The 13000-nt window shown below is 38.5% G+C and overlaps 1 protein-coding gene across 5 annotated transcripts in view; it reads left to right on the top strand.

Annotated features, from left to right (window-relative positions):
• Positions 1–12747, top strand: part of LOC18447189 (midasin-like protein) — a 62879-nt gene extending 50132 nt beyond the window's left edge. For all 5 annotated transcript variants that reach the window (XM_088872330.1, XM_088872329.1, XM_088872331.1 and 2 more), the window contains 19 exons: positions 23–91; positions 235–391; positions 1316–1482; positions 1595–1710; positions 1816–2063; positions 2522–2770; positions 3450–3576; positions 3720–3790; positions 4493–4651; positions 4807–5031; positions 5553–5870; positions 6119–6265; positions 6355–6561; positions 9118–10812; positions 10974–11255; positions 11459–11638; positions 11784–11882; positions 12266–12391; positions 12485–12747. In XM_088872330.1, the coding sequence (XP_088728456.1) occupies positions 23–91; positions 235–391; positions 1316–1482; positions 1595–1710; positions 1816–2063; positions 2522–2770; positions 3450–3576; positions 3720–3790; positions 4493–4651; positions 4807–5031; positions 5553–5870; positions 6119–6265; positions 6355–6561; positions 9118–10812; positions 10974–11255; positions 11459–11638; positions 11784–11882; positions 12266–12391; positions 12485–12517 (4675 nt within the window). In that variant the 3' untranslated portion in view covers positions 12518–12747. The remainder of the gene's footprint in view (positions 1–22; positions 92–234; positions 392–1315; positions 1483–1594; positions 1711–1815; positions 2064–2521; positions 2771–3449; positions 3577–3719; positions 3791–4492; positions 4652–4806; positions 5032–5552; positions 5871–6118; positions 6266–6354; positions 6562–9117; positions 10813–10973; positions 11256–11458; positions 11639–11783; positions 11883–12265; positions 12392–12484) is intronic.
• Positions 12748–13000: the final 253 nt, after the last annotated feature.

Raw genomic sequence — 13000 nt, 5'->3', positions numbered from 1 at the left:
TTCTGTGGTTTTGATCTTGCAGACCTCAGCTTAAGGCAAACTCAAATATTTTGTACAACATTTTTGGATATTATGTACAATTTTTGCCATTGTAAGTATGGATTTCTCACAAAGCTGTCTTGTATGATCATGTTTCTAGAAGAATCTCCTCCGATGAGTTCCCACTCGATAAAAATTGTGGGTTTTGCTTTTTATGTACTAATGATATTTTCTGGATCTTTGTTTCTTGTTCAGGATTTTAAAACATGTGGGAGTTGGTAGAAAAAATATCGAGAAGGATTTGAAGGATTTCTCGAAGCTCTGCAAATGGGAGGATCACACATATGTTGCTTTAACGGAAATGTCTAAAAGAACTCATCAGAAACTTCGAAAGCTTCTACAAAAGTTCAATGTATATTATATGTCCTTTCTAAATTGTTTGAGAACTATCTCATTTTGTTTAGTTGATTGACATGTCATTTAGCTTTAGTAGGTGTACTTTAGTTCTTGGATTCTATCATTTTTTTTTAATGTGTCATAAATGTCATCACTTGTATTATCCTATATTCTGTCCATTCGTCATTCAAATGATAGGTGCAAAAGTGAATCACTTTGTTGCATAGAGAAAATGGGAGGTCGAACAGAACATAAGTGGGAGTGGACAAACATTTTTATTTTCAAGGGTTGTGACTTTTGCCTCTTCTTCCTAAAGTCTTATTGTTTGGACCCATCTTTTTGCGAGCGTCTCTCTGCATTCATTGTTGAGAAAATGAGTTTCATTTTCTTGATTACTCATTATTTGTTTGATATGTGAGTTTGATATTTCTACCTGCAATGCATTATATAAGGCTAAGAACTTCAAACTATTGCATTGCTGGTCAATTCCAGATATGTTTATTCTTTTGTAGATCGAGTTGTGTCCAAGTTGGGTACCCCACGACTTTCTTGATATTGAGTTGAACCACTGGTGGTAGTTTCAGACAATCTTTGGATAAATGTCACTAACATTTTTCAACTAACATTTTTTTTTGTTAATTTGAATAAAATATGATCAAGATTCAATTTCTTCTCACTGCTTCCTCCTATAGTTTCATTTGATAGTATCTAACATTTGGGTCCGGATGTACTCATAAAATGATCTTCATCGTGTACTATGGTTATTTTCTTTTTTGTATTTCATTTCAGAATTTTATTTCATGTCATGAAGCCTTGCCTTTTCTGCTGTGAATGTCAAATTAACTTATGCATAGTTTATAAAGTCATGTTACCTTATTTATTAATATTTTGAACAACTTGTCGCCACAGTTTTGCTTATTTCTCCTGTTCTACGGTGCAGGACATATTGCAACAGCCTGTAATGGTTATATTAACCCAAGAAGCTGCAAGACTGGCGATTCGAAGTCCTGCAGTGGTGGCTAACCAAATACCTGCTGAAGGAGATGCTATAAATATGAAGATGCTGCCAAGTGTGATAGATTTTGTCCCATCCAGTTCTACTGAAAGGTTTCCTCCCCCATTTCTTTGTTAGAATATTCAGAAAAAAGAAATTGTGTATCATCTGCATCTATTGTAGAAGGAATATTTGCATGACTATATCATATTATTGTTTTTGTAGTTTGGCTGTTTGTTATGAGAACTGGAGACACACAATTGAGTCTGATTTACAGCATTTATGCTCGGGACACGCAGTCCAATTTGGTTTGCTAGGCCCTGGATCAGAGGAATTTCAAGGTTTATATGCTTAAATTGAAATGCTGTTCTTCTATAGCTAAACTACGTACTGGGCTTTACTCCAATTTTTTTTGGTTGCTGCTTACCAGAACTCTAATGATGCAGATTCATTACCCCTTAAAGAAATTGAGAAAGCTGCAATGAACATATCCCAGTGTGTGTTTTCTAAATCAGCATGTCAATTACGTCAGGAAGGACGGATTTCAATAGAGACATTACATGAAAATGTTGCTGAATTTATGCACCTTCGCCTCAACCATGGGAGCAAAAAGCTTATGAAGCTAGTGTTAAACAACCTTCTAGAGTTTCTGGATAGAGTTGGGTTATCCAGTAATAAATCAGTGATCGCTGAGGTATTTATATATGGAATATTTCTTCCTTCAATTCTTAGCTGTCCAACTGGTTTTTCTGACTTCTGCCATCAATGGAAATTCCCATGCATACATCTATTTTTTCTTTTATCTCGAGGATAATTTGACAGTTCTATCATACTTCTTCAAGGATTTAAGCAATGCCTTAGCATCATTGCATTAAGGGCAGGCATATAATGGCACAATGGACAATGGAAAAACATGGCCTGCTGGGGTCATCACCATCCAATGAGATGATGGATAATTGTGGAATTCACCAGAAGAGAATATGAGCCCGATAGAGGGTCTTACTAATGTCACTTACTTCCATTTCTTGGATGGTGATGACCCCCAATATAGTGCACTCAAATAAACTAACTTGGGAGATCTTGATTTTCCTGTTATTGTTGTGACTGATACTGCAATTCTTCTGATAATGACTGGAAATCAATCTTTTGCAGAGGGAGCGTGATCCAAGTAGCTGGTTTCTTGAACCATCGTGGGATGTTAGACATCTATTGCTCCAAGAAAATGGGAAATATGATAGAAGTTTCAACGAGATTAGCTATGGTCATTTTCCTTGGTTGCCAGCTGAAAAGAGTGAGTTAATCTGGAAAGCGGCGAGCCTTTGCTACTACAAGAACATGGCAATGATGCAGCAGATAAGAGAAAGTAGCCTTAATTTCCATAAAGATCTTGATAACAAAATGGTAATTTGCACATAGCAGATGGAAAGTTTACCCAAAAATGTCTTTAATATATAGTTTCACTGTACAATATGATTTCTGGTAGTTTTTCCATATGGGAAATTGTTTCATTCGGGCTCGATCGCATGACTACATATGCGGTCCAAAAAGTGTAAAGGATCCATCTTAAAGATGGATGCAAGTAGTTGTTCCATCTAAAAACAATGGAAACTAACGGTCCAAATGTTTTCTTACTAGAATTATTATTTCTAGTTTTTAAAACTTACTTATTTTTTCATATTCATGATTTCCATGTTAGAGATTACATGTCTTTAAAAATTAAGTCTTAAAATCTATCCCAAAAATAGATTTATTAAGAAGCCCACATTTCTACATATGCGGGCTTGGCCTCATGGAAACCGGGTCCTTTCCATATTGATGGTTATGCCTGTTAGATGTCAAGAATGAAAAATTATTAATTTTTGTATATAGTGATTTGAGGATAGTTTTGGAATATAATTTTGGTCAATTTCCCTTAGGGGCGGGCAACATGCTAGATGCAAAAGGTAGCATGGGATCTTTTTGCATATAGTCATCATCATAGCCTTTTCCCAACTATTCAGGATCCTTTAACATAATTTTTTCTATATAAACCAGGATGAAGTTGATTCCATATTCATGATATAGTATGTGTGCTATGCAGGTCACTGAATCAACTGCTCTCCTCAATCATCTCATGTCCATACAAAGGCATCAGAGAGAATTTGCTGGTGCATTTTCCAATGAGCTCCAATATTTGCGGAAGCTCACTTATCCATTCAATGAACTGGGTATTGACCCTTTTTTCTCTACGGTCTGCTCTAGATCATTTACCTTTCTTGATAGTTGGTAATGGATCATTTGAATCAGAAATTGTGTCTACCTATTCCGTTATTCATATCAAAATGTAATTGGGCAATTCTCTTTTTCTCAGGTCTTGGTTGCAAAAAGTTTTCTCTTTCCCCTAGACAGCTTGCCACCCACAAGTGTATGCATCAGCAAAAGGTGATTTTATTGGAAATGATTGCTTAAAATTTACACATAGCTGTCTGTACTTCAGTCCTTGACAGAGCCAAGCAGTCTTGTTGATTTGAGTGTGGAAAATTTGAGACTTTTGAAGTGGTCCAAATCATTGAAAAGGTCAAAAAGCCAACTGACTCAAACTTACAGTAGTTTTAGCGTTCTCTGAATCACTCGCAGTTCAGTGGTTACTTTTTTGGGGTTCTACTTTTCTAGTGGGCAAATTTTCCCCACTCCCTCGGAGGAAATAAAATGGTCTTTAGATGCCTACCCCAGCCTTGTCCCAAACTCACCCAGAACCAAATTGTCGAGATTTGGGCCGGCCAAATTGTTGACAATTTTTCCTGAAATGTTTTCCTCTTGTGGGCCATTATATTTTGAAAGTAATACCTTAAGTTTCTCCAATTTCAAAAGTTACTGCTCCAGGACAATTTGTCACAAAAACGGAAATTTGAAACCCTGTGTCCAGAACAGAATCTTATTTTCTTGTTGAACCATATGAGGCTGTTAAACTGGTGGTTGGAGTTAGACTACATAAAAATTTGTTGGAGCAGTTTGATTAAGGAACTGGAATATACCATTGGCATCACGTTCTCCATTCAGCCATCTGTTTTATCTATTAAACATTCTTGCAGCTGCTGTGAAGTATTAGAAAATGGTGCAACTCATCTGTCTTTATCATTGCAGCATTTATTGGACAGTCTATATGACACATCAAGTGATGTGTCTTTGTTGCTGAGAACAATTGAAGATTCACATTCAAGTACTTGCAAGGATGTCCGAGCTGAAGCAAACAAAATGTCCTTGTTCATTGAAAAGTTCATCCCTGATCTTCTGAAAGCTAAGGTTAGCTGTTACTTTTTGGGTCAAGCCATTTCTTGCATCTGGTTGCTGTCTATACTCTTACTCCATCATGAAAAGTTGGTCCATTCAGAAAGGGGGAAAAAAGAAAAAGAAACAATCCATTCCATATTTGTTGACAAGTGGCTTCTGTCTGACAGGAAATGTTGGATCAATACTTCTTGGGTTCTAAGGGATTTGTGACCACACATCCTTCATGTGAGCGTCCTTACATTGTTCCAAAGCAAATGGAGGAACTAGTGGTCCAGAACTTCTGTATCATACGGCAAATGGGTGAAGGCCTTGAGATGCTCTTGCAGCCAGCCTCTGAGAGCCAATTTGTGAGGGAATCTCTCCTGACCTATATCAGAGATCTTATAGACGAGGTACATCCATAGAGTCTATGAATTAATGAAATGCTTTTCTATTTTAAATTTTATATTGGAATTGGCATCCAAGTTCCTGAACATAAGTTCCTGAACATAATACCAGGGAGGATAACAGTACCAGATTTTAAATCGCTACCTCTGTCTCAGGGGTAATATTTAGATACATCACTGGGTGTATTGAATTCCATGACCTGTAATGAATTATGGACATCAGCGTACACTTAATTGTAAAGTAAGGATAATCAGGCAGTGGCAGCATAATGCATATGATAAGAGTAAAAATCACTACGTAATATGCAGTATACGCCACATAGAGAGGTTAATCTATGATAGATACATACATATATGACTTGAGCTTGTTGCTGTTACCAGAATATGATGACCTACTAGAATGTAAAAACTAATTGCGAGGAACTGTGAGTTCTGTTGATTGCCTTGGGCGAAGAGTTAACGGTAATACTAGATGCAGAAGAACATAATGAAAAAAACAAAAATAACGGATTTTGGAATTTTTGCAGGGTAATAAAATTGAAGAAGAATTTAATGCCAAGCAGGAGCCAGAAATCCAGTTGGGGAGTGTCCATGAATTGGATACTGTATTTACGGAAACTTTTGCCAAAAAGGATAACTCATTCATGGATGCCTATGTGAGAACTGCCCATGAGGTTGCAGATGTTCTTGTAAATTATGATTTTCAACCAAATGGGGGTCATACTGTATCTGAAGGTCCTGTTAGTGGAAATTTTGCAATGTGGAGAAGTCTCTTTGAACAACACAAGGAGAATCTGAAATTAGACGTTATAAAGGTTGGGCTTGAAGAAACTATTGTTGCTGCGGTATGCTTTCATTCCTGCTCCTCTTCCGCCTTTTATATGGATAAGATTTCTCTTTTTCATTGCTGCTTGTCCAAAACAAAAATGGAGAGATTCTTCACAGAATCGGAATTTGGAGAAATAATAACAGGCTTTTCTATTGATCAGCCCTTCAGTCGGAGCCTTGTTGGAGCTGCTTTGCTTTATTCGTTAAGTATTGCATTGCTTTTAATTTTTGGAATAATCCCTTGCTATGTGGTTGTGCTTTGTAGGTTGGCCTTGTTGATTATGCAGGGCAGAAACTACCTGATATATGCACAAGAGTGGGAGTATATTTAGACCATCTTTATGTCTTATTAGACATGGTTTTGATCAGTGGTGAGGCAGTTCTTTTTGACTACCTAGTCATGCATAAGAAAGTAAGTACTTTCTCCAACATTAAGATTTATTCCATGTTATATGTATATTCTTTCTGATGGCTCTGGACTGGTCTTTTATGCTTCTTTAGGTGACAGAAATGACTCACTTGCTGGCGAATGGCTTCTTGTTGCTGAATACCGAGGGTTTTGGAGTGGCTGAAGAGAGCCAGAAAGATGATAATAGTGGTGATAAGAGTCAAGATGCAAGTGGAACAGGTATGGGAGAGGGAGAAGGTCAGAAGGATGTGAGCAATCAAATAGAGGATGAAGATCAGCTTCTTGGGACTTCAGAGAAGGTATGATCCTCTGACCAGCTTTTCAAACTTAGATTGAAAGGTTGTTTGGGTAACTGAAATCAAAATTTTGGTATGTCATTATGAATTTCAGTTGTATTTTTGTTATAAGAGGATTCACTGAATTACTCTATATGGTATAGATAACAATCATGCAGCTAAGGAAATTGGCCAAAGCTCTCCTAAATGCCTCTATTCTACATCATTTATGGGAATTTTTAGTGGCCTTTTCGTAATTATTGCATGCAAAATAAATAAAGCCCTCATACATTTGAAGCAAAAAGATACAAATAATCAATTAAAAAAAAGAAAAAAAGATGCATTGTGGTATTTGTTTTCTAGAAGGTCCTAATCTCTTGGGATAGCTATTGGGGTTTGTGGCCTTTAAATCTTGTGAGAGCATGTAAAAATAATAAATAGAGTGAAATGTGCACTTCAGTGGGAATGTATGTTGGTTGTATGGCCTAGGGTTGGGCAGTCTATGGCTTAGGTCAATGTCTAAACCCTTGTCGCCCGGCATAGGCACTACCATTGAGGGTTTCATGGAGGGTCATCCTTTATTGAGATCTTAGAGATGCCCAAGGATGACGGATGTAGGTCATGAGAGCTATGTGGTTTCCTGTGTGCGGTTGTGGACTTGCTAAAGCAAGAATAAATCCTCAACAAACTTCTGCACGGCATGTATATATGATAGTCGTATTATGGGAAGCAACTTTATGGAGGGATACATCTACATGTGCATGGAGGGAGTCCCCTTGCACTATAGTGATATGTGTATGTGACTTATTCTTGGGGAGGAACCTGTAATCCGCATATGCTAGGACTGTTGTTCCATTATTTATTGGCCAGCTTTGATGGGCCAAATCATGAGCCAGTCGCATAGTTGTGGGTAGGGGTGGCAATGGCCGGGGACCCAGCCCAGCCCTAAAAAATTAGGGCTTGAGCCAAGGCCAGCTAGGTTCGGCCCAACTCGGCCCTATCGTTCTTTATATCAAGGTTGGGCTAGGGTCATGGTTGGCCCGGTCTAAGCCCAACTCATTGTCAGCCCTAGCTGTGAGTCATGGGTTCAATTGGGTCGATTTGAGAAGATAATAGTGGATCACGATTTCTAGCACAGGTTCTAGCACGGGTGGAGTGCCCTGATAGTCACTTTTCTTGACCTATTGGTACCAATCGACTTCTAGAGGTATGTTTTAGTGTTTTAAAAGGAAAAATTAAGAACTTGAAAAATATTTTCTTTGACTTTATTTGTGGTTTTGTAATTTTAAAATATTTTTCATAGTTTCTATTAATTATTTGATGGTCTAAAACCCTATAAAGAGTAGTTATGACATTTTGGAAATTAGTAGGGGCAAGGTGGGACCCATGTTAGGCAGCCTAGGGGCCACATGGCGAGATGCACCACATAAGTGGGACGTCCCACCAAATCTAAAATATTATTTCTTTTGTTAGAAAAAATCCTGGGGATATCTTGTAAAAAGATTTTGTTGGTTGGAAAATATATATGCCTCTATTTTGTTTTTTCTCTGAATTGTGAATGGGCAGAGCCAGGTGCTCTTATTTTACGACGGTAGGAACGATTGCTTCCATTACTGACCAGAAAGACACCAAATTCTCCTTAGGTACTTTAACTGCGGTATAGGTAGAAGAAGTTGGTATGGAGAAACCTTCTTAGGTACTTTAACTGCGGTATAGGTAGAAGAAGTTGGTATGGAGAAACCTTCTGTATAAGGTTCGAATTGGTGAATTGAGGTGGAGTAGACCGATGATCCTGTAGTATGGATGATTTCAAGTATGGATGACTCTAATTTGTTTCTCTCTCTCTCATCTTATGGATTTGAATCCTAATTTAAGTTGGAATGCCATTAGGGCCTTGAGGCCTATATAAGGGAGGGTCCTCCTTTCATTCTCTTCACCTTGAATTCATACCCCCCCCTCTCACTCTCTCTCGTGGTGGGCACCGCACCACATAGAGCATAGAGAAGGGCCACGCCCAGCCCATCTTGGTTAAAGGGGTGGTGCCACGTAGTAGTATACCCCAAAAGTTTTAAGGGTCGAAAGAAACCCTAAGTCTAGTAGCCCATGCTCTCAGCCTCATAGATCAAATCAGTTAGAGAGTATTCCAGAGATGCTTCCTAGTTCAGTCGAGTGAGCTATTGGTTTGGGAATCGGGTATATGAGGTATGCTAAGTCTTATGGGGGGAACCCCTAGTCAAAGACTCAGTAAGTCTTCGCTGTTGCATTTATTAGTTTATTTTTAGTTCTTGATTCATATTTGTTCAGAAGTTCTAATTGTATTAGGTGGTCCTATTTGGATAAGGATTCCTATAGTGGATTTATTTCTGCATGGTATTGTGGCAATTGTAAGTAAAGTATTTCAGTGGCATTTATTTCAACTAATTTCAGCTAGATTTTGGTCTCTATTTTGGTCAATATTCAGGTTATACAATATAAGCAGCTATATGCTTCCCAGTTTCAGCTGATTATGTGTTGTCTCCTCAAATTAATTGCATTAAAATATCTCTTTCCTGATCCATCTTTTTGCTACTTATGTTTCAGTTTGGCGAAGAAGCAAATACTGCAGATAAACTCCCCAGTAAGAATGATAAAGGAATAGAGATGGAAGAAGATTTTGCTGGTGACACTTTCAGCGTCAGCGAGGACTCAGAAGAGGATGATGATGAAGATTCTGAGGATGTTAACCTGGACAAAGAATTGGGAGAAACTGGTGAAAACAATGAAACTGTAGATGAAAAGCTTTGGAATAATGCAGAAGACGGTGATCCAGATAACCCCATAGAAAAATACGAAACAGGTTCATCTGTTAATGACAAAGCCTCCACTGATAGAGAAATAAGAGCTAAGCACGACACAGATATTGCTGCTGAAGAAAATCCTCGAGGTTTGGAGACTGATGTGCCGGAACAAGAATTGCATGAGAGGGAAGATGAAGCTGCTGCTTCTGGTGACGAAAATGGCACTGAGGATATGAAAATGGACAAAGATGAAGCATTTGCAGATCCTTCTGGGATTCAACCTGAAGAAGAGAATCCTGGATTGGAAGATATGGATTTAAATTCAATGGACCAACTTGAAGATTCGAATGCCATGGAGGAGACAGAGAATGTGGATGATAGGGACGGAGATATTAGTAATAAAGATGAAGATATGGCGGAAGCAGAACCTGAGCAATTCTGTGGCGATGATGAGAGGGATGAGCCAGGTAGTGAACAAACTGAGGATGTTGATAAGGCCAGCTCAGAAGCAGCTAATAAAGACGAAGAGAACCAAAATTCTACTCAGGCATCCCTTGCTTTCTCTTTTACTAGTTTGTCAAATAATGGCCAAGCAACAGAGGACCATCAGGCTAATTATGATGATTTGCAGAGTGGCCAAGCTATGGCGATAGGTTTGCCCAACAATGGTGCCCCAGAGATTGAAGCGCTTGCACCTGACCCAATGTATGGTAGAGAGATGCCGATGTCTGAATCGGTGCCTCCAAACCAATCATCCAATCCTCCATCTTCAATGCAAAATACAAAGCCAAATCCTTATCGTAGTGTTGGGGACGCTATAAAGGAGTGGAAAGAAAGACTTGTAGTATCATCAAACATACCTGATAATAAAGCAGAGGACTTGGATGACTCAAAAGTTGAGGAAGGGGATGAGTATAGGTTTGTTTCTGACACTGAGAGGAGTACCTCTCAGGCTCTGGGTTCTGCAACATCTGATCAGATCAATCAAAGCATTGAAAGGAAAGAGAATAGGGAGAAGGAAAGTTATGATGAGCAGAATAAAGACGTCACCACCATGGAAACCGAAGAGGAAACTTCTGAACCCCACCATCTCAAGAGTTGTATTAATACTCTTAGACCTAGAATGGTTGAGGAATTGCAGGAATCCGCTGCTATAAATGCTGAACCTTTGGAGGATAATGAGTCATCAGGGTTTAAAAATGATGACAGTGGCTTGTCAAAAGACTTGGTCCTGATGCAAAATATGGACTTGAATGATAAATATTCACTGCATGGGGGCTTTGATAAAGAGTTGGGAAAATTGAGGAAAGACGTAGGTGATATGTCCACCGATGGCATTGAAGGCAATGATCCCAACAAGCTTTGGAATGAGTATGAACGGGACACTACAGTTCCATCCCAGGAATTGGCTGAGCAGTTGAGATTGGTCATGGAACCTAATCTAGCTAGTAAATTACAGGGTGATTATAGAAGTGGAAAGCGAATAAACATGAAGAAGGTTCTCTCTCTCTCTCTCTCTCTCTCTCTCTCTCTCTCTATATATATATATATATATATATATATATATATATATATATATACAAACACACACACACACATGTATATTTTCTCCAATTGTTTCAATAGTAAAACTACTCTTATTTAATTTTAACTTCGCAGGTTATCCCATACATAGCCAGCCATTTCCGGAAGGATAAGATATGGATGAGGCGAATGAAACCCAATAAACGAGATTACCAGGTCGTTATAGCAGTGGACGACTCACGCAGTATGTCTGAGAGTGGCTGTGGGCATTTTGCACTTAAAGCTCTAATTACAGTCTGCCGGGCCATGTCACAGCTAGATGTGGGACAGATGGCAGTTGCTAGCTTTGGTGGGGAGGGAAATGCACGGCTTATTCATAATTTTGATCGCCCTTTTACCAGCGAATCAGGCACTCAGGTAGGAGACCCTTTTTTTTTTTTTTTTGAATTACCGGTCACCAAAATCGGTAAACAGAATGAAACCAGAAATGATGTTAATCTAGTTTTTATTTTATATTTAGGAAATAATAACTCGAATGATAAAGTTATTTTTAGTTCATATATCTTGTGTGGGTTTCTATTTCTCTTCTTATAATGGCATGCATGCTTGGTGGATTACAGATGATCTCAAATTTCTCTTTCAAGCAAGATAACACAATAGCAGATGAACCCATGGCTGACCTCCTCAAATTCTTGAACAACTTGCTTGATGTCTCTTTCGTCAATGCTCGTTTGCCTTCTGGTAGGAACCCACTGGAGCAACTCATATTGATCATTGCAGATGGCCGCTTCCATGAGAAGGTGAATTTTGAAAATAAATACGAGCATGGATTTCAAATTTTGAAAACAAATACAAGTATGGATTTATATGTGGGTATAGATGGTGTGAAACGCTTGCAGCAACGAACCTAATTTCATTGATAATCTAAACAATGTATGGGAACAGGAAAATTTGAGGCGGCGTGTGAGGGATGCCCTTAGCAAGAAGCGACTGATTGCCTTTCTCCTTCTTGACAATTCAGAAGAGTCAATCATGGATGTTCAAGTATTGTATTTTTCTTTTTTTTTCTTTTTTTTGAAATACTTCGCTGTTTTTATTTCTTTTGGCAAGTGCACTAGATGTACAATCTAATGGACTATGGATATTCCAGTGTCCATTGGGTAATTGGCCCAAGAAAAGTGGACTATTATGGAGCGATTGCTCCACCGGAATAGTTCATTACGCCAGTTATGATCCCACTCGCCATCACCATCCATTTTATTGGATGGTGTTACCCCAGTGGATTGTGGTTTTCCATAGTCAATTGGATTATACTTTTCCCCTTTTTTGTATTTTTGTTGAAGACGTTTATCATTCTTTTTACCTTTTGGAAAGTTGCTATGAAAGAAATTACCTGATGCCAATGTGCTGTCTTTTATTCCCTGCAGTCTGTGTCATTCTCCAGCGGCCGCACTAAGATTTCGAAGTATTTGGATTCATTCCCCTTCCCATATTACATCATACTGAAGAACATCGAGGCACTTCCAAGCACGCTTGCTGATTTGTTGAGACAGGTTATCTTCCCAAAATTAGACTCTCTCTCTCTCTCATCCCTTCTGGAGAACTTGGAATGTGTTAGTATTATTTACGCCCTTTTTTTTTAACAGTGGTTTGAGCTTATGCAAGTCTTGGGGGATTGAGCGGGATTGAGCCTTCAGAGTTTGTGGAGCTGGAAAAGAAATTTTCTTCCAACCTATGGGATGCCGCCGAATGATCAAGAATTTTTGAAAGATAATAGAAAAAGCTTGTAACGAAATGTAAATGGAAGTAAAGAGTACTGAAACTAGCCTGAAACAAATACAGGCATCCCCGTGTAATTATAACAATTTCAATATTCAATTTGATGAAATCCAGATGCTTTTGTTCCCCCTGTGAATTTCTCCCAAATTCGATCTTTAGTATATGTTTGTGATGTGTTCACCTGAAGTAGATACACTCATGAAGCAATGATTCATGTTTTGTTTCAGAGAGACAGAGAGAGAGAGGGCACATACATGATAGCCACGGGTTTTAGAGAGAACATATTTGATAGCCGTGGGTTTTAGAGAGAGCACATATTTGATAGCCATGGGTTGTAGAGAGAGAGCACATTTGGTACCCATAGGCTTTAGAGAGAGAGCACA

This window comes from Amborella trichopoda, chromosome 7, assembly GCF_054954075.1.
Source record: "Amborella trichopoda isolate Santa Cruz 75 chromosome 7, AtrichopodaSantaCruz75HAP2 v2.0, whole genome shotgun sequence".
Classification (NCBI taxonomy): Eukaryota; Viridiplantae; Streptophyta; class Magnoliopsida; order Amborellales; family Amborellaceae; genus Amborella; species Amborella trichopoda.
This window is presented reverse-complemented; position numbering and strand designations above follow the sequence as displayed.